Below are 24,368 nucleotides of genomic sequence, written 5' to 3' on the forward strand. Positions count from 1 at the left end.
CCATTGCGCCTATGCCAATCTATAAGCGCCGAGATTGGTGCAGCGGGATGGGAGAATCACCCCTCCCCAATCATCACAATAACATAAACAGTTGCAGGTATAGATCATCCAACCCTTCAAGCCAGCTCTGCCATTCACTCAAATCATTTACCTCAATTCCACCTTCCCACACTATCCCCATATTCCTAGAATCCCTTAGCACCCAAAATCTTCCAATTTCTTTCTTGAATATACTGAACAATTGAATATGCACAATATCCTGGCAGAGAAATTTCAATTCACAGCCCTTTGAGTCAAAACATTTCTCCTCATCTCAGTCCTAAATGGCCAACATCATGGGGCAAACTTTCCCATTCTGCCTACCAAGCGGATGAGGGACGAACCATGCAAAGGTTCATTGACCTCAGGTGGGATTTTCCAGTTTTGGGGTAAGTGCAGCTGGAAAATCCCACCCCATAGTCTCAGACTGTGACCCTATGGTCTTGTCTAGATTCCTTAACTAATGAAAACATCATCTACTCTGTCAAACCCTTAGAAATGCTATATGTATCAATGTAATCACCTCTCATTCTTTTAAATTTTAGGGAATCTAGGCCTAGTCAACTTAATCTTTCCTCATTAGGTAAACCCCTCATTCCAGGAACAATCCTGAATTCCCTTTAGAAAAGGAGGGACCAAACCATACAAAGTACTCAAAGTGTAGTTCAACTAAGTTTCTGTGCAAATTCAGGTAGTTTTTTTTACTCTTGCTCCAATCCCTTTATAATGATAGCTAACGCACCAATTGCTTTTCCAGTTGCTTGATACATCTGCCCATTTACTTCCAATGATTCAATGTACAAAAACATCTAAATCCATCGAAATGCAAACATTCCCCAGTTCCCCTCCATTTAAAAAATATTCTGCTTTTCCTTTTTCCTTCCAAAGCGGATAACCTCATAGTCTTCCGCATTATATTCCATCTGCCACATGCTTGTCCATTCACTCAACCTTTTTTTGCCCCTTTGCAGCCTGATTGTGCCCTTACTTTCCCTTCTGATTGTGTTATCGCCAAACATAGGTAAATTACACTCAGCTGAAGCATTGATATAGATAACAAAAAACTGAGGCACAAGCACGAATCTTTCCAATACTCCACTAGTTATTGCCTGCCAACTGAAAATTACCTGTTGATTTCTACTTGAAAAGGTTTTCTGTCCAATAACCAATCTTTGGTCCATTTGTTGTTCCCAATTCCATGAGCCCTAATTTTGTGTAATAAGCTCTTGTGTGACATCTCATCAAATTCTTTTTGAAAATCCAAATACACTGCAATCCCTGAGAAACACTGCTGGTTGCAACATCATTAAAATCATTTTTGTTCCCTGTATTTGTTCCCCACAATTTCTGGATTTTTTTTGTGTGTGTGTTTTACTATGAAGACAGATAAAACTGCCATTTCCTTATTACACATTATAATTTCTTCTGTCCCTGCCTCTAAGGTTTAGTTTCAATAATCTCTTCCTTTTAACACGCTGACAGAAGCTTTTACAATATCTTTTCATGTCTATGCTAGTTTACTCACATCTTCTCTCTTGTCAATTTCTTGGTGATTCTTTGTTGCATTCTAAAATCCCCCCAATCCTCAGGCTTATTACTGTATAAGAAAACACTATGAGCCTTTTCTTTAATCTAATGCTATCTTTAACTCCTCTTGTTAGCTACTTTTCCCTTGGTGTTCATGTTCCTTAAGGGAATGCAGACTTGTTGCAAATCATTAATTCTTAAAATCTTTTCCACTGCTTAGCTAAATTGTGCGAAGTGCAATCCAGGTACCAGAAAACATTTCTTAATGTCAGTGTGGTGGCACTTGCTGCCAAGGTTCCTTCTTTCCTTGAGCCTGGATTATGCTCCTTTCTTCGAGGCCTTATAAACCTTGGTCAGAATTCTCTGGATGTTTCTTCATGGCGGATTCTTTGCTAGCCCCCCAACCTGCTCATTTCCCAGCAGCATAGGGTGACTTCAATTGGAAATCCCAATGACTGGGACAGAACCAGAAGATTCCGCCACTAGCAAATGGCACACCGCCTCTCTCTGCTGAGGTACCTGCTGATGGGTCTAATCTGGCTTTGTTGGATTGCACTTAATACCATCTGAACTGAATGCTCCTTAGGTTTCCACGCAGAGAGTGGTGGGAGTGTGGAATGAGCTGCCGGATAAAGTGGTAAATGCGGGGTCACTTTTAACATTTAAGAAAAACTTGGGCGGGTTCATGGATGAGAGGGGTGTGGAGGGATATGGTCCAAGTGCAGGTCAGTGGGACTGGGCAGAAAATGGTTTGGCTCAGACAAGAAGGGCCAAAAGGCCTGTTTCTGAGCTGTAGTTTTCTATGGTTCTGTGGTTTATGGCTGAAAAGGTAAATGCCTCAGACATTGCATTGACTCACATTCTTACAGATACAAAAGGGCTCTTTTAATGCTTTAAGCTCCTGCAGCAATATTGGATGTTGATTCCACATCATCCCTGCCCCCTGCCCCACCCCTACCCAACCCCCAGCAGTGCATAGAATCAGATAAAATATACACCATTGAAACATTACATTTGGCCCATTGGATAAAGTGGTAAATGCGGGGTCATTTTTAACATTTAAGAATAGCTTGGACAGGTTCATGGATGAGAGGGGTGTGGAGGGATATATATAAACTAAGTGCGCCTTTCCCCCACCTCTCTTATCTCACCCCATTTCTCCCTCATGCTTATTAAGCTGACAGTCAACCTTATCTTAAATATATAATGAAAGTGCATAGTTTGTTTCTCAATTTCCATATGCTGATAGTTTCTAAAGTTCTCATGCACTGCCAGTATTAATTCTGCCAATGAGGAAAATCCAACAGTTACATATATTTCCTGACATTTTAACAATTACCTCATTCACTGAAACAGTTCTATTCCTTCCTCTAGTCTTTCATGTTTATATTTTTAAGCATGTTCCCACAATCAGTACCCTGCCCAACCTTTCACCATGGCCATGTCCATAATCATCAATGATGAAATCCTTCTTAATTCTGTTCTTCCAATCTTTATTCCGACTCATTTCTTTTCAATATTTTATGTTGTTCATTGGAAATCCCGGAATATTTTTTGATTTAAAGCAAGTCTTCATTCATATATCCATTTATTTTGCTGGTGTTAGTCTCTATTTCAAGTAATTTGTGTAGATAGAAGCAAAACATACTCCATGAATATAAATCTTCCCTTAAATTTCCATTTTTTCCATTTTTCTCACACAAAATTATTCAGAGAAAATGGAGTACTCAATTTTTTTTAGTTTTGCCAACTTCATTATGCTAGGATTGAAGCATTTGTTTGAAGACCTGTATCTAATTTGCTGGGGTGGTGGTGGCATGGTGGTATTGTCACTAGACTAGTTAATCCAGAGATCCAGGGTAATGGCCTGGGAACCTGGGTTCTGATTCCACCATGGCAGGCGGTGACATTTGAATTCAGTAAAAATTGGGAATTAAAATACAATAATGATCCTGAAACCATTGTCGATTGTCTTAAAAGCCTATCTGGTTCACGAATGTCCTTTAGGAAAGGAAATCTGCCATCCTTACCTGGTCTGGCCTATGTGACACTCCAGACAATACAGCAATGTGGCCGACTCTTAAATACCCTTTGAAATGGTTAAGCAAGTCACTCAATCTACTCAGTAAGGGCTGGCCAATAAATGCTCGCCCAGCCAGCGACGCCCACGTCCCATGTAGGAATTTTTATCTAATATAAACATGTGACAATACTGAAACTGAGAGATTATATGTTATCAAGAAAGATTGAACAAGCAGAGGTGCTCTTTAAGAAAAGGGAAAGTGTCCTGATACAACTTACACAAGAACATGTAAGAAAATGTCTCGAGGTGTTTTGCAGGAGCTTATAACACAAAGTATGGCACTGAGCAACAAAGAGTGATAGTAGGTCAGATGACCAAATATTTGGTCAAAGAGGTAAGTTTTAAAAGAGAGATGGTGGATTGTTATGGAAATCAAAACTATGGACCATACATATAAGATAGTCAGATAAGTTCAGTCAGAAATTCAGTAGAAACCTATGTACCCAGATAATAGTTAGAATATAGAAAACTCTATAATGGTGCAAATAGTGTAGATCAGCGGAGGGCAACCTATGGCCTAGGGGCCATATCTGGTCCATCAAAGGTCTGAATGCAACCCGTGAGATATTTTGTTAACCATTGCCCATGCGCAGAGTTGTCACAACCCACTGTTTTCATCACGTATCTTTTTGACTGGAGTGATATGCACACAAAGCAAGGGCACATGCAGTGAGGTAAATGCTAATTGCAAACAATATGAGAGCCATGCGCTCCCTCTGCATCCAGTGAGGTGTAAATATTTCTTTTGGTTTTACCACTTTAAGTTGATAACGGTTCTTTATGAATGATTGAACATTTTCTATAACTCATTATGAAATATTTGGCGTATATTAAACATATTCAATCTTATTCAAGGGTCATGGTTAGTGAACAATCTCAGTTTCAATCTTGTGGCCCACTGAGGTGAAGGAGGGCCACTCATGTGGCCCACTCACTAGCCTATGTTTCCCGTCACTGGTGTAGATGCATTTAAGGAGAAGTGATATGGAGAGAAAAAAATGAATGGATGTATTGATAGAAGAGCAGAGGGAGGTTGTTCATGTATTGTATGGATCTGTAGGGTAAACTGGTTTGTTTCTGTCCTGTTCGCTTTATGTAATACACTCAATAACTTCCAATAATGAAAAGGTGGTGTGTTTTGTGATTCTCTGTGAACTCATCCACACCCTGCTGCTTCAGGTGATCAGCTTGGAGTGCTTAATTTACGAGACTAAGTGGTGCAGTTTTATTTTAATTCTTGAGACGTCACAGGTGTGGAGAATCTCAGTAGACCACATTTTAAGGCAGAAATATGCAAACTATGCCTATGCTACAGTCAGATTATATCCCCCACCTCTCCAGTTCATTAGCACAGTTTGCCCACCTAAATTGATGGGATCTTTTGTTGGGCTTTGCTAGTTTGCATCTTAAAGGAGGGTTGTCTATTTACAGTCAGCTGTAAGTTTTTTTTTGGGTATATTTATTTATATTCTTCTTGTTGCATGGAATCCTCAAAGTGATTCCTACTGTTTTTATTATCTCCACACGAGTCCTGTTGACAGCTGTTATTTCAGTTGCAAAATCAAATTGCTTAACATGGAATTAATTCTGCTGCATTCCCTTTATCAATATAATCAGCCACTTCTTCAAAAAATAAATTACATCTCTGAAATATATCTTGCGTTTAACAATTGATGTTGGCTATCTATAATTGACCCTGCATCTCTCAGTGCTCACTAATTTGATATCAGATTATGCATTTCAAGAGTTTGCCCACAACTGATATTAAACTAATGAGGCTATAGTTAATGGGTTTATCCTCCTTGTACTTCCTGAAATAGGTGTTACATTGGTTCTGCTTTAGCTAACTGCCATATTTTGAATTGAAATTTTGTGATCATAGCCTTAGAGGCTTCCTTACAACTTCCTTCAAAAATCCAAAGTGCATTCCACCGGGGTCCCTGGTCTTATCTACTTTAATTTCTATTTTTTTTAAGAAGCATATCTTTTTCAAGGGCTTTCTCTAACAATTTCTCTTCATAATTTCTCATAAACATAACTCTCATTTCGAATACCATTTGGAAATCCTGATGCGAAGTTTGTTATATCTTTGCTATATCTATATCCACCACCAGATTCCTTCCTCATCACTGAATAGGACTGTTGTATAATTGTTCTCTTACTATTAATAATAAGAGTCCTTGCTGTTTCCTCCTATATTACCTGCTACTTTTTTTCATATTTCCTTTAAGTCCTTCTCTAGCCCCCCTCCTCACCTCCTCACTAGACTTTCTGTATTTCACATTTTCTTCAGCTTTTTTTTGCAATAACTTTCTAGTGCGCCTCCCAAATTAGTTCCACTGTATTACATTCCCTCTCTGGACCACACATCTTGACATTCTATTAGCAAGAATTTCATAACAAGCTTAGGCATCTCATTCTGTATTCCTTCCTCATCAGCTTGAGTATACCACTATTTATCCATTCAATGCTACAATTTAAGTGCTGTCCTGCACCTATTCCTGTCAGATCCCAATACATTGCTGAATTGTGAGCAATATTAATTATTATTATTCAGTGCTAGAGAGATAAATTAGTATTTGGTGGAACTGTGTATTTAAAACAAAATAACAAGATCATCAAAGAATTAAGCAAAACACTTCACTTCAGATTAAAACAGTTGTGTGTATGTGTACACATGCTCGGTCTTGTGAAATATGGAAATAGTTGCTGTTGTCATAAGTTAGAGGCTGTTGGATTGAATGGCAAGGCTGGAAAGCATTATATGTTTTAATAAGTTCAGGTAGGCTGGTGCTGTAAAGATAAGGAGCAGCAGGATTTTGATTTGAGCAGTTCATTGTAATTTGTGCCATTAGCAGTGACTCTATTACTAACTATGTAAGTATAGAATCATTCAATCATGCGCTCGTGTTAGTAAATGACACTGTGATGAATTGGTGTGCTTTTACACAGTTTTGATATCTTTTAGCATCAAAAATAACGCTAGTTTCACTTTGCCAAAAAGCAAATATAGTGCCAGGGAAAAATGTTGTCATCCACATTGAAACTCAGTTTTTGCACAGCTCATGTAGTACTGCACATGGTCAAGCATGATAATGCATTTTATTTACATTATTAAAATTGCCAACCTGGCCAATTGTAACACTGGATGGAAGTCTGTCCAAATGGCAGTGCAAATTGCTGTTATAATCCTGTATTTTCTTTCTGCAACACAATAACAATGGTGCAAGTAATGGCAAGCTGAGCATAACATGGAAATTACACTTTGGGAACATTGCAGGTATTTTTTTCTCATGCTTAATTCGTAGGTCTGCTTTCAGAGGCAAGTGCATGGTCTCTATGAACCAAAATATGAACTTTTGTGCAAAGTAATCTGGCAAAACTGCCTGAAGAATGGGCAATAAAGGCTAATAATGATGGAGTGCTGCTGTTTATTACAGTATCCTCTTGATCTCTCTGGCTGTTGGAAACATAATGAGGGGATTCTCCCAGCTCACTACATTGCTTTTATAGCATAGGGCAACTTGGCACTGCCAACTGGGCATCAGACAGTGCCAGGGGTGGGAACTAAAGGGGTTGGGGTCTAATGGGGGCAGGGCTAATGTACAATCGGTGGCGTTGGGGCTTAGCTGCCATTTTGCATTTGGGATCGCTGGCAGAGCAACAGCAATTGTGACTGGTCATCGGGTTGGGGCAAGGGGGTGAATTGGCCTGCTGGGGTGGGGTTGGGACTGCTGGGGTGGTGGGGTTGAGGCCGCCCCATTGGGAGGGGTGGGATCGGGAGACCGGGGCTGCTCTGGGGGTGGGGAGGGGGGGATGTGGGCCGAGGCTGGCCCAGACATGTTCGCGGGGTCAGCAATCGGGCTATGGGGAGGGGTGTTCAATAACCTAGCATTGCGAGGTTGCTGTGCTGGCCACGGGCAACCTCGCAATGCTAGGTTATTGAACACCCCTCCCAATAGCCCGATCGCTGGCCCCGCGAACATGCCTGGACCAGCCTCGGCAGTGCACAGAGTGTGGGAGATTCATTTTGAAACTCCCGCTGAGAAAAAAAAGCATGATTTACTCCAATTTTTACACAAATTTGACATTTCTTTGGGAGAATAGCCCTGAACATTTTGACAAATTCATAATCTCAGATTTATTCTGAATCAGAACAATATTCCCAAGATACTCAAATTTTCATCCACTCACAGGGCCAGAATATTCCAGAACCCTCAGCAATTCTCTACAGTGTTTTAAACAACTTGCATCCTCGATGAAACACTTAGAGATAACTTTGCCCGGTGTAAAAAAGGAACCACAGAATCAAATAACAACTTGCATTTGTATAACACCTTTAACATAGTAAGGTGTCCAAAGATCAACTTAATGCAAGGTAAGTCCATTCAAAAGTCTGACAGCGGCAGGGAAGAAGCTGTTCTTGAGTCAGTTGGTATGTGACCTCAGACTTTTGTATCTTTATCGCAAAAGAAACTTGAAAATTGAGTTGGAGGGGAATTTGGCTGCACAGTCATAGATGTATAAGGAGTATAAAAGGAGGCTGCAAACACAGTCTTGTGTGGCACTGGTGTTGAGGATGATCACGGAGGAGGTGTTGTTGCCTCTCCTTACTGATTGTGATCTGTGGGTGAAGAAGTTCAAGATCCAGTTGCAGAGGGAAGAGCCGAGGCCCAGGCCATGGAGTTTGGAGTTGAGTTTCATAGAAATAATGATGTTGAAGGCTAAGCTGTAGTCAATAAGTAGGAGTCTAACATAGGTGTCTTTACTATCGAGGTATTCCAGGGTTTAGTGCAGGGCCAGGCAGATGGCATTTGCTGTGGACCTGTTGCAGCGGTTAGATGAGCTGAGGTGGATCTAGGCAATCCGTTAGGCTGGAATTGATTCGTGCCATGACTAGCCTTTCGAAACACTTTATAATGATAGATGTCAGAGTAACTGGACAATAGTCATTAAGGCACGCTGCTTGGCTTTTCTTTGGTACTGGGATGATAGTTGTCTTTTTAAAGCAGATAGCGATCTCAGATTGTGGTAAGGAGAGTTGAACATGTCTGCGAATACCCCCACCAACGCAGGATCTGAGTGCTTGTCCGGGTACCCCCTCCAGGCTAGTCACTTTCCATGGGTTGACCTTCAAGAAGGCTGCTCGGACACTGCAGTGGTGACTCAGATACAGGTTCATCCAAGGCTTCCAGGGTGGAGGGCATGCTCTCACTGATCTCTTGCTCAAAATGAGCATAGAGTGCATTGAGCTCATCAGGGAGGGATGTGTTGGAGCCAGCAATTTTACATGATCTTACATGCAAGATGTTACATGCCTTATATTTGCATTTGGATTTTTCCCCACTGGTGTGAGTACTCAATAAATTGTTTGACAATTGGAACAGACTGAGTGTGGAGTGATTCCTCCGAACTCATTCATGCTAACACTGGCAAATACTTTTTAGACTTTGATTTAAACCGGATACCTACAGGTATCAGGTAAGAGGCAATGTGAGGACAATTTATCCTCATTGCCAGATGAAAAGATGCACAGACTACATTGGTGAATACAAGAGGTATTAATCGCTTCCAAAATATCTCTGCATAGGAGCCTTTCTCACGATAAGTGATGCCACACTCTTGAGTTCCGGTAGGTCACCCCAGCCAAATGATGACCCAGAAATCTTGTTAACTGTTTCTAACACATTTTTTGCAGTTCCTCTGGCCAAAGGTGGCTTTGTCGTTGTTTTGGACAATGATTCAGAGGATAAGTATTCCACCAACACAGATGAGATGCTTCAGCAAGCAGAAATCAAATAAAAGCGACTACAAGGATAGTTTGCTTCACACCTTGTCCATGCAGAATCATGCCCAATATTGTGCAAATTTCACAGCATACAAAAATATGTGTAGCATTAAAAGCTTTATTTATATAATTAAGCAAAAAAGAAATACTGTTCAAAATCAAGATCAAATATGGTAAAACAAATAATGGGATCAAAAAGAGGGAGCTCATAGAAAATACGAATAGACTTTGAGTATATTCAAGGGATATGAGTTATTGATCCTTCTGCCGGCAGAAGCATTTTATCCACACCTACTATATCAAAACCTTTCATGATTTTGAATAATTTTATTGAATCCCTCAACATTTTACGCTGTAAGAACAATTCCAGCATCACTCTCTTGAAATAACTACTGCCCCTTGTGCCTCATACTATTCTAGAAAAGCCCCTCAACATCGTATCCAAGGCCTTGACATCCTTTCTGAAATATGGCGCTTAATCTATTTTTGTCACATTGCAATTTTCTGCTCTCTATCTCTCTCAATTCACCATGTTTCCTAGCTTTGCCTCATCTGCAAACTTTAATATACTCCCCAAATCCAAGTCATTTTTTATAATTGAAATGCTGAGGCCAAACATCAATCTTTGTGGATATTCCTTGTCATTTGCCAATCCAGGAATGAATCTCTTATCCATCTTTCTGCCTCCAAATTCCCAATTCACTTCCTATCTGCTTTGCAGAGCTATTTTGAATTCCAAGGGGCTCACTTTTAAATTTTCGTGGACTTTCTGAACTTGTCAGGCAAGAATTCAATGCAGTAGAAACAAAATAAGCCATTGAACAACCATGAAAAAAACAGAGAAATGTAGATTTTTAGGCAGATCAGTAAATTCAGACACATTGTATAATTGTTCACTAAATCAAGTACACATTTTGGAGTTGAATTTCCATTTTTCCTTCTTGGAGAGCTTAATTTCTCATTTGTAAAGGAAATGGAACTCTACTCGCTTATTCAGGTGCTGCAGCTTGTCTATGAATCTCGCATACAGAAACCTGCTTTAATCAGGTCTTATTAATGTGCATGATTTCCCATAAAATTGAGGGGAAAATTACACAAGGTGAGCAAAGTGGTTGGTAATAGCTGTAATTAACACAAATCAGTCAGGCACACAAAATAGCCATCTGCAGGATGCTGCAAATGTACAAAGGAAAAACTGTGCAACGCAAATATTCACAAAACAGTGCAGGAAGCAGTGTGCGCTCACAGAAACAGTGTTTGACCACTGCCCACCAGGGAAAAGTAGCTATTAAAGAAGGATTTTCACTGTCAGGATCCTAATGATTAATGGCAAAATTACAAGTTTGACACAAGTAGCAGCTGAAAAACTGTTGGAGGTTTGACGGTAACCATGTATAAATGGGCAATTGAGATTTAGTCTAATCAGTGAAGTTGCAAATAAGTTGATCGTGATCCTTATTAACACCACAGGATTCTGGATACACTTGGAGCATTCAGATTTTACCTATCTTTCCCGTAAAGATAAAGTTGTCACTGTAGATTTCCCTTAAATCAGTTATTGACAAATAGGTCTGTAAAAGTGCAGAGAGAAGCCACAAAACTGGAAGACTGTTCTGAAAAAGGGAACCTTTCAGGGAGGGCGGAAACAAGATGATACGTCGCAGTTGATTCCATAAGACCCATGCGGGTTCTTATGGCTACTTCGACAATATCATTTTTCATTTTTTTGAAATGTGGGGAACCTTGGCCTGCAGTATTAGACTTCTTAAAGATGAATATCACTTGTTCATGTTTTTAAGAAAAATGACTATGTACTCAGGCTTGCAATGGAGCCAATGTGTTGAAAATGGTTGCCAACGCTGATAGACAAGCACTGTATGATCATCTTGGAATAGATCTCCCAGAATACGGATAGTTGTTTCACACTTTGTTCACAAGGATTCATGCCTAGTTTGTCAGCCTTCAAATAGAGGTCAGGTGTTATGCCATTCTGTCACCAGTCCATAGGGCCCATTTCATGCCTCCATTTATTCACTTCACTTTTGCCTAACACTTCTTTACCTTCTCAACTCCCACAGGCTTGACAAAGGATAAAAAATATTTTATGCTAGTTGGCAGTGCACAGCCAGAATTCTGTTAGGAGTTTATGCTAATTATTCTTATGGGTCCACAAAAAAATTGCATACAGTCAGCTGATTAAGCTATTGGATGACTTGACCCTGGCAGGCCACTAATCCATGCATGATTTTGATCAGAACACAAAATTGGGACAATAATACTTGTGTAAAAGCAAAATAAATGAAGATCCTGGAAATCTGAAAAAAAGCAAACAGTGCTGAAATACTGCACAGTTCAGGCAGCTTCTGTTGAGTATTTCTATCATTTTCTGTTTTAATTTATTATGATATACCATTATACTTATCCTACAAAGAAATTGATTGTCTTTGAGGTGGGGAATGCTTAAGGAAAACAATGATGGAAATTTCAAGTGCTTAAAGAAATTAGTTTGAATGGTTAATTAACTGGTTAATTGCTTAAAAGTACCTAATAGGAAAATTCATGCTATGATTCTTCAAGCAAGAACAAAATGTTTTAAAATATTACTGTTGAAGGGAAACCAACTACTTTTATTTACGCTGAAAGATTCTAGGGCACAAAACTTCGCCAGGACTGATGATCAGTGCAAAGCAAGATGCATCTTTTTGTCTGACAGCCTGAAATGGTTGCTGCTTGCTACAATTTGTTTCTAAATTTTTTTGCTGTGTAAGTACACTGGCAAATTGGTTTTGATAAATTGGCTATTGCAGGTAAGTTAATGCAAGTGATATATAAAATGTCCCAACTGAATTGAATGGCGATGAAACTTTGGATTCTATTGACTACTTTAAAATCAAAAACGCATGGTTTTGATTTTTCAGTGTAAGTAGTTAACAAAATGCTCTCCATGGTTATATTGTGCTTTTCAAATTGAATTTAAAATTACATTTTCAATTTTAAAAGAAAGCTGAAAATGTGTTGTTTCTGGCAGGGACATCATAGACTGTGTGTTGACACAGGCCTGGAGGATAAATGGTGCGGCCTTATCCCAGTGGGAAATCCATGCAACAATGTGACAACAACTGGCCTCAAGTGGAATCTGAGTAAGTGTGAACAATTTTGAGATGTTGGCTGAAATTTGCTGGAACGGCCCAAACACCACAATGCTTGTACTATTTATCCACCTGTGGCGAACTTACACCAGAATTTTCTAGAGATCTCATTTAAATATGCAACAGACAGGGTAGAGATGATTTAACTGTGTTCTATTGAAAAATGTTGGCTATCAATTCTGACTTTGATCACGTGAACAGAGTTTCATTATTCATTCACTTATTGTTCTGGTTTATGAAAGCTTATGTTTGACCTGTGAATCATGGTTTGCTTAGGTGTCACAAAAATGTTTGGCAGGTTGTTAATTTTGCTTTCATCAGTCATAGAAATACAATAACTAAATATAAAATGGGTGGTACCTACGGCTGAACTAATCAAAGGCTTCTAAATTGTAATTGTTTTCAGAATTTGCAAATACATCACAAAGCACAGATCCTGTGTTTTTGCAGGAGAAACATATTAAAAACAATGCACAATCCATAGCCAGTTACATTATTCACATCAATTCCTTTAAATGTAAAGCAACTGTAGTCATGGTCTCTCGTAGTCTTCCTCACACTTCAAATGGATCAATATTCTAAATTAGCAATTGACACTTTTAAAGTACCAGAGATCAGTGAATACATGCAAACATTAAATGGTAATCAAAAATTCAATTCCACTTAACAGGAAACATTCCAGTCAGCTAGTATTTCTAAAAGCTAGTTATCTTGGCAATTGCTAAAAGCAATCAGCAAAGGACAATAGAAAAAATTCTATGTTTAAGAGAGAGTGATCTTGGAGCATAAACTATACCACTGCAGTTTACCATCCTCTTTCCAGTTTAGTTTAAGTGGCAACATAGCAATCAATTGAAACAGCATTAAGCCAGCAAATTGGATATTGCTATTGGTTGGAATGGCGTGCAGAGCTATGAAAGTTGGTTGGATTGTTACTGTTTTGACAAGGCCAATGGTGAAGCAGTGCAAAAGGTCCCAGGAAATTTTGGCATGGTGCAAGTAAAGGCCCAAGTGAATCCCACCATTATTTCCTGGAAATGGAGTTGTGGAGTACACCATAGTTACGCCATTACTGCAATAAAGGATTTGAGTGTATAGTAACTAATTATGTATTTTTTCAATGATATTGTTCCACTATGAGCCTTGGAAAGAAATGATTGTAATGTTGTACAGACTGAATTGACTTCCGAATAGATGACAAGGTGTTCACCTCAAAACTGCTTGGTTCTTATAATGAGTTTTACCTGTCTGTAAGGACGATTCGCCACGTTGATTAAATACAGAAGCATTCTACCTTGTTTAGTACTAATGCTGTCATGTTTCAGCCCCCTTATCCTCCATCAATCATTTGTTGTGACATCAATCAACATTAATGGAGGTTTTCAAAAAATACATAACTCAAAAATGTGTTACAGATCTTTGAAGAAACAGGGTCATTGTTAGCGTGAATGAGTTCAGAGGAATCACTGCACCCTCGGGCCTGTTCCTATTGTCAAACAGTTTATTGGGTTCTCATGCCAGTGGGGAGAAGTCACAGGACAAGCCCAAATACAATTCAACTGAGCAAAGAAAATCATCAACTTTTATATGGTTACTTGGCCCATATCAACCGCACACAATCCAATCCTAAGGGTTATTGGTTACATACATTATCCTTTGATCCAATGGAAGTGGCTATTAGTCATTCTGGGGGTGTCTGAGTGATCCATGGTTTATCCCTGGTATCTTGATGCCAAATAGCTAATCCATGATCCATGGCTTTGGGTGAGAACAATGGGGTCTCTCTGCTAAACAGGTTGTTATTTATGTTCCTGTCCCTGACTTGAACATAATCATCTAGCGATGTGTTGTGTCCTTTGGACAGAATGATCTTATCTCTTTACCTGGCTGTGTCCTAGTGTGAACACAAAGATTGCCTGGAGATTACATCCTCCCCTGCTTTCACTAAGTTGTGTTTTCCTATAGAATGTTGATTGGGTGGTATATGTTATCTTGTTCTCGCTAAATTAGAGCAATAAATATGTGTGCTATTTTTCCCGGCTCTTATGATGTTCTATCCTCTAGCTTAAGCATAAACATTTGTTGGGAGATTGATGTGAACCTGCTGTTTTTCTGCCCTTGTGGTTCTGTACTTCAATTACAAGCATTATTTGTCAGTGAATTGATATGAGAGGCCCCATCTAACACTTGGTCAAGTAATTAAACCCATGTTTGATCTAACAGCCAGTGTGTCAAGGTATTGGGTTGTTTAATACTGCAGCTTGCATGGTTTGAGGTATTTGAACTGTTTAATATAGCAGCTAGTAACCCTCCACTGAATATACGTGATCTAATACACACATTCTAGAGGATTTAACAGTTATACATGTGATATACCTATACACAGAAACATCTAAACTTCATCTACTTATACTTTAATGTTATGCCGCAAGTGCTTTGCCATTTTTCCACACTAGCAGTCATGGTGGAGTGGACTAATTTGTAGCATTGCATCTAGTTAAGGTGCCATTCCTTGGTTTCCATTGCAAATAACAGTATTGGGAAGAATGGGATTGCTGATATCTGCTTTTTCTTTTCCCCATTTGGGGAATGAAGAGGAAGGAGAAACATGCTTATTTCGAAAGATTTAGAAAGGTCTCAGGTGTGCCTTACTTAAATGTACAGTGGTACTGCAGTGTTCTTTTCATTTGGACCTTTAACCTGAAGTTGTTGCTACTGGCTGTCTTTCTAGTGGGTGAAGCGATTCCTTCATGACAATATATCCGTGTTACAGTTCTTATCCCAAACTATGTATTTCTGATCAGATTCTTTTCATGGTAATATAAGAACTGGGAGTGGACCTTTTGGTCCCTTGAACCTGCTCCACCAATCACTATAGCCTGGCTGATCTCCTACCTTAACTCCCTTTCCCTGCCTGCTCTCCATGTCTCTTTATTCTTTGAAAGATTAAATATCTATCAACCTCACTCTTGAATAGAGTCTGTGACAGATCATCCACAAATCTCTGTGAGATTCCAAAAAGCCAAAACCTTCTGAGTTGAAGACATTTCTCTTTGTCACAATCCAAAATGATTGACCCCTTACCCTGAGGCTATGTCCCCATGTACTAAATTCCCCAAGACCAGATTGACACTGAAACAGTGTTTCAGTGTCAATCCTACTATTCCCCTTCAAAACCTTGAATGTTTCAATGAGATCACCTCTTATTCTTTACAGGCCCATCAGGCAAGAATATCCTTTCCTAATCATAGAGACTAAAATTGCATATTCCAGGTGTGGTCTCATAAAAGCCCTACACATCTACAACAAGAAATCCTTATTGATGCATTCCAATCCCCTTGTAATAAAAGTCTTCATGCTATTGTCCTTCCTAATTGCTTTCTGCTTCCACATGCTAACCTGTGTTCCTTGTATGAGTATACCTAAGTCTTCTGAACATCAACATTTAGAAGTTTCACACTTCCTTTTCAAAACCAAAATGAATAACTCTACACTTTCCAACATGATAGTCCATCTGTCAGCTTGTTGCCTAGTCATGTAACCTGTCTGTATCTCTTTCAATATTCTTTATGTCTCCTCAAAACTTGGATATTAAACTTTGTATCAATAAAAAAGTTAGATACTCCCAAAAGAATTCCAAGTGTTGAATTTGCGTAAATCACGCTGGTTTTTCAGTGGGAGTTTCAAAATGAATCTCTCACACTTTGTGCACAGCAAAGTGCATGAGTGTGAATCCAGTTGAAAATCAGAGTTTGGAGCCTATTCCTGTTGGAAAGACCAGCAGCATAGCACTGAGCGGGCCACTGCGCATGCGCGATCTGGCAGCACCGAGATCGGCACATGCGCAGTAGACCTGTACTGCCAGCCTCCCGATCACAGGCCAGCCCTGCAACTCAGCATTGCCAGCAGTGTGACCCACACATGGCCTGATTGCTGACCCCCCTGGATGTGGGGCCACCCACCCCCACCAGTCCATCTTGATCTCCCCCCCTCCCACAGCTCTGATCTCCCAATCCCCCTGCCCTGGCAACCCCAACCGCTCCCCCCCACTGCAGCCCCAACACATTCCACCTCCACAGCAGGCTGACTCCTCTCCCCCCCCACTCCCCCACCTCATGTCCAGCTCCATTCACTAGCCTCCGTTCCTCTGTCAGTCAACCAGAGTGCAGAGTGTCAGTGGGATCCCCACCCCCACCAGTCACCCCGCATCCCAATTAGGCCCCATCCCATTAAGCCCCATCCCCTTGGCCCTGCCTGATGAGAGGCGGGCGGAGCCATGGTGCTCCTGGGCATTGCCACTTTGCCCCTTGGGCAGTGCCATGGGCCCAACCTGGCAATGCTAGGCTGGCAATGCCTAGGGGTAACCCTCCCACAGGGGGACCTCCATGGCCCCCGTTTCACTCCAGCAGAGTCGGGCTGCCAGCTCCCTGCAAGTGGGATGCTATGCCAAACCCCGCTAGAGTGAGCCACTGCTGGTGGGGTGGGGGATGTGGAGGGGACAGGGTGTGGAGGTGGGGGATGTGGGGGGGGGAGGGTGAGGAGGAGGTGGGAGGTGGTGGGGTGGGGTAGATGCTAGCAGGCCCAGAGATTTCAGTCCTGGGCCTGCTAATGATATTTTAAAAATGGTAATGAAGATTTATGCAGTTCCATGCCAATTTCTGGCATGGAGCTAATGGCACTGGAAATCCGGCTGCTGGAGACTCACAGAGGCCGTGGTGTCCAGTGGGGAGCCCACGAAACAGCCTCCGTTAGAGACTTCCAGCCCATTGCGCTACAAAAGCAGCACAGTGGCTGGGAGAATCGCCCCCGTTACGCTAGGACTCTTTGGGAAGTCTTTTCTTGTCCTGCCTGCCACGGGAATTGTATCTGTGGGATAAGACCATGCAAAGGTCTGTTGACCTCAGATGAGATTTTCCGGTCTTGGGGCGAGTGTGGCCGTAAAATCCCACCCTTCGTTTAAATCGTTAATATAAATCGTATATTGCATCTATGGATTTCCCTCTACCTATGAGCTACATCCTCAAAAACTAATGAATTTGTTAAACCCTTTTGTAAGACCATGTTGACTCTCTTTGATCATACTATAATTTTCTAGGTGCATTGTTCAGACTCCCTTAATAATAAATTACAGCGTTTTACTGATGGTAATTGGTAATAATTGGTAATTTCCTGTTTTTCCTCTCTTTTCTCAAATTGTGGTGTTGCATTTGCTAATTTCCAATCCACTGGGACCATTCTAATATCTAGGAAATTTTGAAATATCATAGCTCATGCATCCAGTATCTCTAAAGTTGCTTGTTTTAGAATCCAAGGATGTTGGCCATTAGGCCCTGGAACTTAGTCAACATTCCAGCACTTCTCTGCTGATAATAATTGCTTTAACTTCTAAACTGTCATTAGCGTTTTATTTTAGCTTTCATTTCAGGTACCTAATTTGAGTTTTGTACTGTGAAGATAAACATCAAATATTGGCTCAATTTCACTGCCATTTCTTGATTTCTTCATGATACTTTCTCCTAGATCTGCCTGTAGGGGATTAATAAAGGAATTCTTGCTTTATACTTGTAAAAGCTCCTACAATGTCTTTTTATATCCTCTACTATTTATTCTCATTATCTATTCCCTGTTTACCTTTTGGTGTCGCTTGATTGTCTTCTAAAACATTCCAAATCTTTGACGTTATAAATGGTGCAAAGAATCTTTTATCTTTAATCCTTAAATCTTTTAATATGCTCCTATTCTTAAATTTCCTCATTAACTATGCATGAATCTTTCTTGCTTGGTTTTTGTGTTTAATGGAATATTTCAACAAGATGCATGCCATTTTTAATGACAGGATTATTTTGTATCCATTGGACCTGCTGCTCAACATGACCAGATACTCTTGCTCAAAGGTAAACTAAAAAAAATTGCTAGATTTGTGTCAGAATGATGAGTTGCGATGTGACATATCTGATAGAGTTCTTCCTTTCAGCCTGCTGTGCAGGCTGCACGTAAGGGCTGCCAAAGATGCATAAAGGTGATATCCCTTTATGCATTACCTTCTCTATGATCAGTTCTGTACAGCATGAGTTGGCCAAATGGCTGAGTGAGCTGCTACACCCAATTTTGAGCAAGTTTTCCACGCACTCATTGAAGGATTTCTTCACATTTGTGAAAACCATACAAGATTTGCATGTTGCTGGCATTGTTGTGTCCATGTTTGAGTTATAACGAGAGGCTGGATAGACTGGGACAATTTTCTCTGGAGCATGGGAGACTTAGGGGTGATCTTATAGAAGTCTATAAAGTAATGAGGGCATCGATCAGCTAGTCAATATCTTTTCCCAAAGGTAGGGGAGTCTTAAACAAGAGGGCATAGGTTTAAGGTGAGGAGGGGAGACACAAAAGGGTCCAGAGGGGCAAATTTTTCACACAGAGGGTGGTGAGAGTCTGGAACAAGCTGCCAAAGGTCGTAGTAGAGGCGGGTACAATTTTGTCTTTTAAAAAGCATTTAGACAGTTACATGAGTAAGATGGCTATCGAGGGATGTGGGCCAAATGCAGGCAATTGGGATTAGCTTAGTAGTTAAAAAAAAGGGCAGCATGGACAAGTTGAGCCAAAGGGCTGTTTCCATGCTGTAAATCTCTATGACTCCATGTGTTCATTTGATATTGCTAGCCTATACACCAGTGTTCCTCTGAATGAAGCCACAGATGTTTGTACTGCAGCATTGTACCATGGTGATCTGAATCTGCCACCATTGCATGAATTAGTATCTATTGAGCTTATGAACTCAGCAACTCACACAGTTGACTTCAGGTTGAATAGCACCATGTATGCATATATACATGTTGCAATGGGATCTCCAATAGGCCTCACTCTTGCAAATATCTTGTTGGGTTTCATGACAAATGTTTCTTAGATGGAATGACATCTAAACTCCTATCCTTTGCATATTTCCGATATATGGGTGCTATACTTGCTATAATCATATTCGCAGCTGCAGGTAATAATTTCCTTACATGTCTTAATGGGTTCCAATCTGCTCTCAAATTCACCTTTGAAATGGAGCAGTTAAATTAACTACCTTTCCTTAATGTACGAGTTGAGAAATCTGCCAAGAGTTCTCTACCGCCGTTTACCACAAGCCTAGTTTCACTGGTCAATACACATGTTGGGATTTTTACAATTCCACAGGCTGAAAGATTGGCCTTATTAGCAACTTTGTGGAATAAAGCCTGAGCCATTTGCTCACCATGCGAACTTGATGCCGAAATAGGTGCAGGATAATGGTTATCCTGATCAGGTCATTTCACGGTCCATATTATGCAAACGCAAGAATGGGCATAAGGCCATCACTTTAAATCCTGAAAAATGACCAGTCAACCTTCGGTTACCCTGGAAGGGCAAGGTATCTCAAAACATTGAGCAACAGATGGAGCTTTGCAGTTGCAATAGTAGTGGTATTTGCCACTGACAGGATGCTGCCTTCAAGCCAAAAACATTTTACCTATCACACAAATGAGTAATGTGATATGTGAATTTCAATGCCAGTGTCATTCATTTTGATTCAACAGGAGGGTTTTCAAAGCTGGAGGAGCAATTAGCTGCCTTACAGCTTGAAAGGAGCAGCAATAGGGTCTCTAAACCTGCCAGGAGCTCTGATCTGCTACCAAAGAGCCACCTTTAACTCCCCCCCACTGCTCGTGAAATCTGGAGGCTGACTGGAAAATACAACTTGGGTCTTTTATTAACCTTATGGGGGGACATAGAAATTGATTGTAAAAATTTCTATAAGTATGTGGAGAGAAAAAGATTGACGAAAACCAATGTAGGCCCATTACAGTCAGAAATGAGAGAATTCATAATGGGGAATAAAGAAATGGCCGAGGAATTAATTTTTTTCTTTGTTTCAGTCTTCACAAAGGAAGACAGGAATAATGTAGCAGAAGTTCTGAGAAAGCCAAGTTTTAGTGAGGAGCTAAAGGAAATCAACATTTGTAGAGAAATGGTTTTGGGGAAATTGATAGGATTGAAGGTGGATAAATCTCCACGTCTTGATAATCTTCATCTCAGAGTACTTAAGGAAGTGGCGCTGAAAATATTAGATCCGTTGGTGGTTATTTTTCAAAATTCTTTGGACTCTGGTCTGGCTCCTACAGATTTGAGGGCAGCTAATGTAAGCCCACTATTCAAAAGGAAGGTAGAGAGAAAACCGAGAACTATTGATCAGTGAGCCTAATGTTAATACTGCAGAAGTTGCTCGAGTCTATTATCAAGGATTTTATAACTCAGCATTTGGAAGGCAGTAATATAATCAGATAAAGTCAGCGTGGATTTATAAAGGGGAAATCATGCTTGACAAATCTATCAAAATTCTTTGAGGATGTAACTAGTGGAGTTGACTAAGAAGAACCAGTGGATATTGTTTATTTAGACTTTCAAAAGGCTTTTGACAAGGTCTCACATAACAGACTATTATGTAAAGTTAAAGCACATGAGATTACATGTAATGTCTTAAGATGGATAGAAAGCTGGTTAGCAGGTAGGAAACAAAAGGTTGGCAGAAATGGATCTTTTTTAAATTGGCAGTCAATGACGAGTGGGATTCCGCAGGGATCTGTGCCAGGACCCCAACTGTTCACATTATATATTAGTGATTTGGAAGAGGGAACAAAATGTATTTTCTCTAAATTTACAGGTGATACAAAGTTGGGTGGGAGGATGAACTGTGAGGAGGATGCAGAGATGCTTCAGCATGATTTGGACAGGCTGAGTGTGTGGGCATATGCATGGCAAATGTGGTATAATGTGGATAAATGTGAGGTTATCCACTTTGGCAATAATCGGAAGACAGGTTATTACATGAATGGTGTAAGTTGAGAGAGATGGATACTCAGCAAGACGTGGGTGTCCTTGTGCATCAGTTGCTGAAAGTAAACTGGTAAGACATTTTGGTAGGACAAACTTGAATGCAGATTACAGGGTCAACGGCAGGGTTCTAGGGGATGTGGAGGAACAGAGAGATCTTGGGGTTCGTATCCACAGAACTCTGAAGGTTACCACTCAAGTGGATAGAGCTGTGAAGAAGGCTTATAGTGTGTTTGGTTTTATTAACAGGGAGTTTGAGTTTAAGAACTGTGGGGTTATGCTGCAACTATACCGAATGTTGGTGAGACCACATTTGGAATATTGTGTCCAGTTCTGGTCACCTCATTATAAGAAGGATGTGGAAGCATTGGAGAGAGTGCAGAGGAGATTTACCAGGATGCTGCCTGGTTTGGAGGGTAGATCTTATGAGGAAAGGTTGAGGGAGCTGGGGCTTTTCTCTTTGGAGTAGAGGAGGCTGAGAGGCGACTTAATAGAGATTTATAAGATGATGAGAGGAATTAGTAGAGTGGACGTACAGAGACTATTTCCTCGGGTGGATGTAGCTGTTACTAGGGGGCATAACTATAAGGTTCATGGTGGGAGATACGGGAGGGATGTCCGAGGTAGATTCTTTACTCAGAGAGTGGTTGGGATGTGGAATAGACTGCCTGCTGTGATAGTGGAGTTGGACACTTTAGGAACTTTCAAGAGGTTATTGGATAGGCACATGGAGCACTCCAGAATTATAGAGAGGGGATAGCTTGATCTTGGGATTGGACATAGCTTGGCACAACATTGAGGGCCGAAGGGCCTGTACTGTGCTGTAATGTTCTATGTCTGTGTTTCTATAAGTGCGCAGGTACAACAGGCAGTAAAGAAGGTAAATAGTATATTGGCCTTCATAGCGAGAGGAATCAAGTATCGGACATGGATGTTTTGTTGCAATTGTATAGGGTGTTGGTGAGGCCACACCTGGAATACTGTGTTCAGTTTTGATGTCCTTAGCTGAGGAAAGAAGTCCTTGCTACAGAGGGAGAACAACAAAGGTTTACCAGGCTGATTATCTGGGATGTCACACGAGGAGAGGCTTAGCATTATATTCACTGGAGTTTAGAAGAGTGAGAGGAGATTGCAGAAAAACCTCAAAATTCTAACAGGAATAATAGGGTAGATTCAAAAATCTACGGAACCATGGTCGGGAAGAGGACCTGGGTAAGATATCCTGTCAGAGAGTCGGTGCAGACTTGATGGGCTGAATAGCCTCTTTTTCACTGTAGGGATTCTATGTACGTGGGTAGCCCTGCCAGCCCGTCACCCATCTGTCAAAATGGCCCAGAATGGGTGCAACCAGGGAACCCACACACTGTCCATCTGGCAAAGCTGTATTCTTGCTCCCAACCACCTCTGTTCACAGCCATGGTGGGGGACATAAATTAATGTCCGATATCTCTGACATTGTAGTCCACTTTCAGTACTACACTAGATTATGCACTCAAGTGTCTGAGTGGAACCTGAACCCACAATCCTTTGGCTCAGAAGTGAGAGTGCTACCTACAGTGTGAGCCACAGCTGAGTTGTGACCGCTGCAGAACCACCTTGGAAAAATCACAGCTGTAAAAACATTAACTGACAGATGGAAGAACTGACTATGAATAAATTGTAATTCCCCACTGGCAGACTGTGGTGACTATCTTTCTTCTAAATCCTAAATTAAAAGTCTGTTTTTAATAGTTAAGCTTTTTCTGATATTGGTATACAAATTAGAATTTTAACTCTCACTTTCCTATTGCACCAATGTTGGATTTTGCATAGCACTTATTAGCTTCAAAGCACTCAGCCTAATAACTCATACTCAAACAGGAGATCCATTGTGTTGTACTTAGGCCATTGTGATTTTCCGACTGTAATGTAATTTACTTTTACTGAAAGAGGTCTCCTTATTGATACTGTCTGCAGAGATAATTCAGTTCATTATCAGAAACCGCTTCCATTTATATATTAGACAACAAGGTGAATGCTACAAGCACAAATACGCACACTGTGTAAAATGTTCAGTAATATGCGGTGGTGGGAGACATTTTCTGATGACACTTGATGACAAGTACAAGTGCAAGGAGCCACTTATATTAAATTACCAATTTTTAATTGCCATTGCAATTTCATAATTATCCCAGCTTCCAACTGTGACAAATCAGCCCACTTCACTTCAGAGTAGCTTGGACAACTGCAGGGCTGCATGTGGAAAAGACAACAATCAAATTATGTTTTGCAATTTTGGTATTATAAGCTGAAACTTCCCTGGGGTAATAAAAGCAGAAAATGTTGTCAGTACTCAGCAGGCCTTTAACATTTGTAAATGCAGGAAATAGGGTTTTTTTTTCAGATCAATGATTAATGCGCCCAATGATCTAAAGTATTAACCTTACTTCCCTCTTTCCATAGATCCAGCCTGATCTGTTGACAGCATCTTCCCTTTCTATTTCAGATTTCCAGCATCTAGTGCATTTTGGTTGAAGAAATAGATTTTTAAACTAGAAGCCCACCTTGCAATCCAAACCAGAAAATGACAGACAGGGGTCCTCTGATCTATCGAGTGCCCCCTTTTAAATGCTGCTTCTGTGGCTGACAGCTTCAATGTTTTATTGAGACTTATGTGATTTAGTTAAGTTCCCATTGGCATCTCAGAAGGCTGATTTGCATGTGTTTAAGTTTCCTGCCTAATACTGATGGACATCTCAGCCAACTATTAAAATGCACTCTTAAAATGGGTGCTGGGGAACAGAGCAATAAGTCCTGCGCAATGAATCCAACCATCCAGCTGCTCTGTTCCTGCCAGGCGAGCAGGGTTAAAATCACAGCCTATGTATATAATAAACTCCTTCAAAATAGGATTTAGAGATTGGCAATTTTTAAACCATTCCATCCTCAA

At 40.5% G+C, this 24,368-nt stretch overlaps 1 protein-coding gene across 11 annotated transcripts in view; it reads left to right on the plus strand.

The window, feature by feature from the left end:
- The window catches only part of tpk1 (thiamin pyrophosphokinase 1), a 360,013-nt gene that overhangs the window by 218,186 nt on the left and 117,459 nt on the right, over positions 1-24,368 (plus strand). For all 11 annotated transcript variants that reach the window (XM_080209334.1, XM_080209377.1, XM_080209387.1 and 8 more), the window contains one exon: positions 12,466-12,577. In XM_080209334.1, the coding sequence (XP_080065460.1) occupies positions 12,466-12,577 (112 nt within the window). The remainder of the gene's footprint in view (positions 1-12,465; positions 12,578-24,368) is intronic.

Source organism: Carcharhinus amblyrhynchos, chromosome 2 (genome assembly GCF_965287045.1).
Source record: "Carcharhinus amblyrhynchos chromosome 2, sCarAmb.v2.hapA, whole genome shotgun sequence".
NCBI lineage: Eukaryota > Metazoa > Chordata > Chondrichthyes > Carcharhiniformes > Carcharhinidae > Carcharhinus > Carcharhinus amblyrhynchos.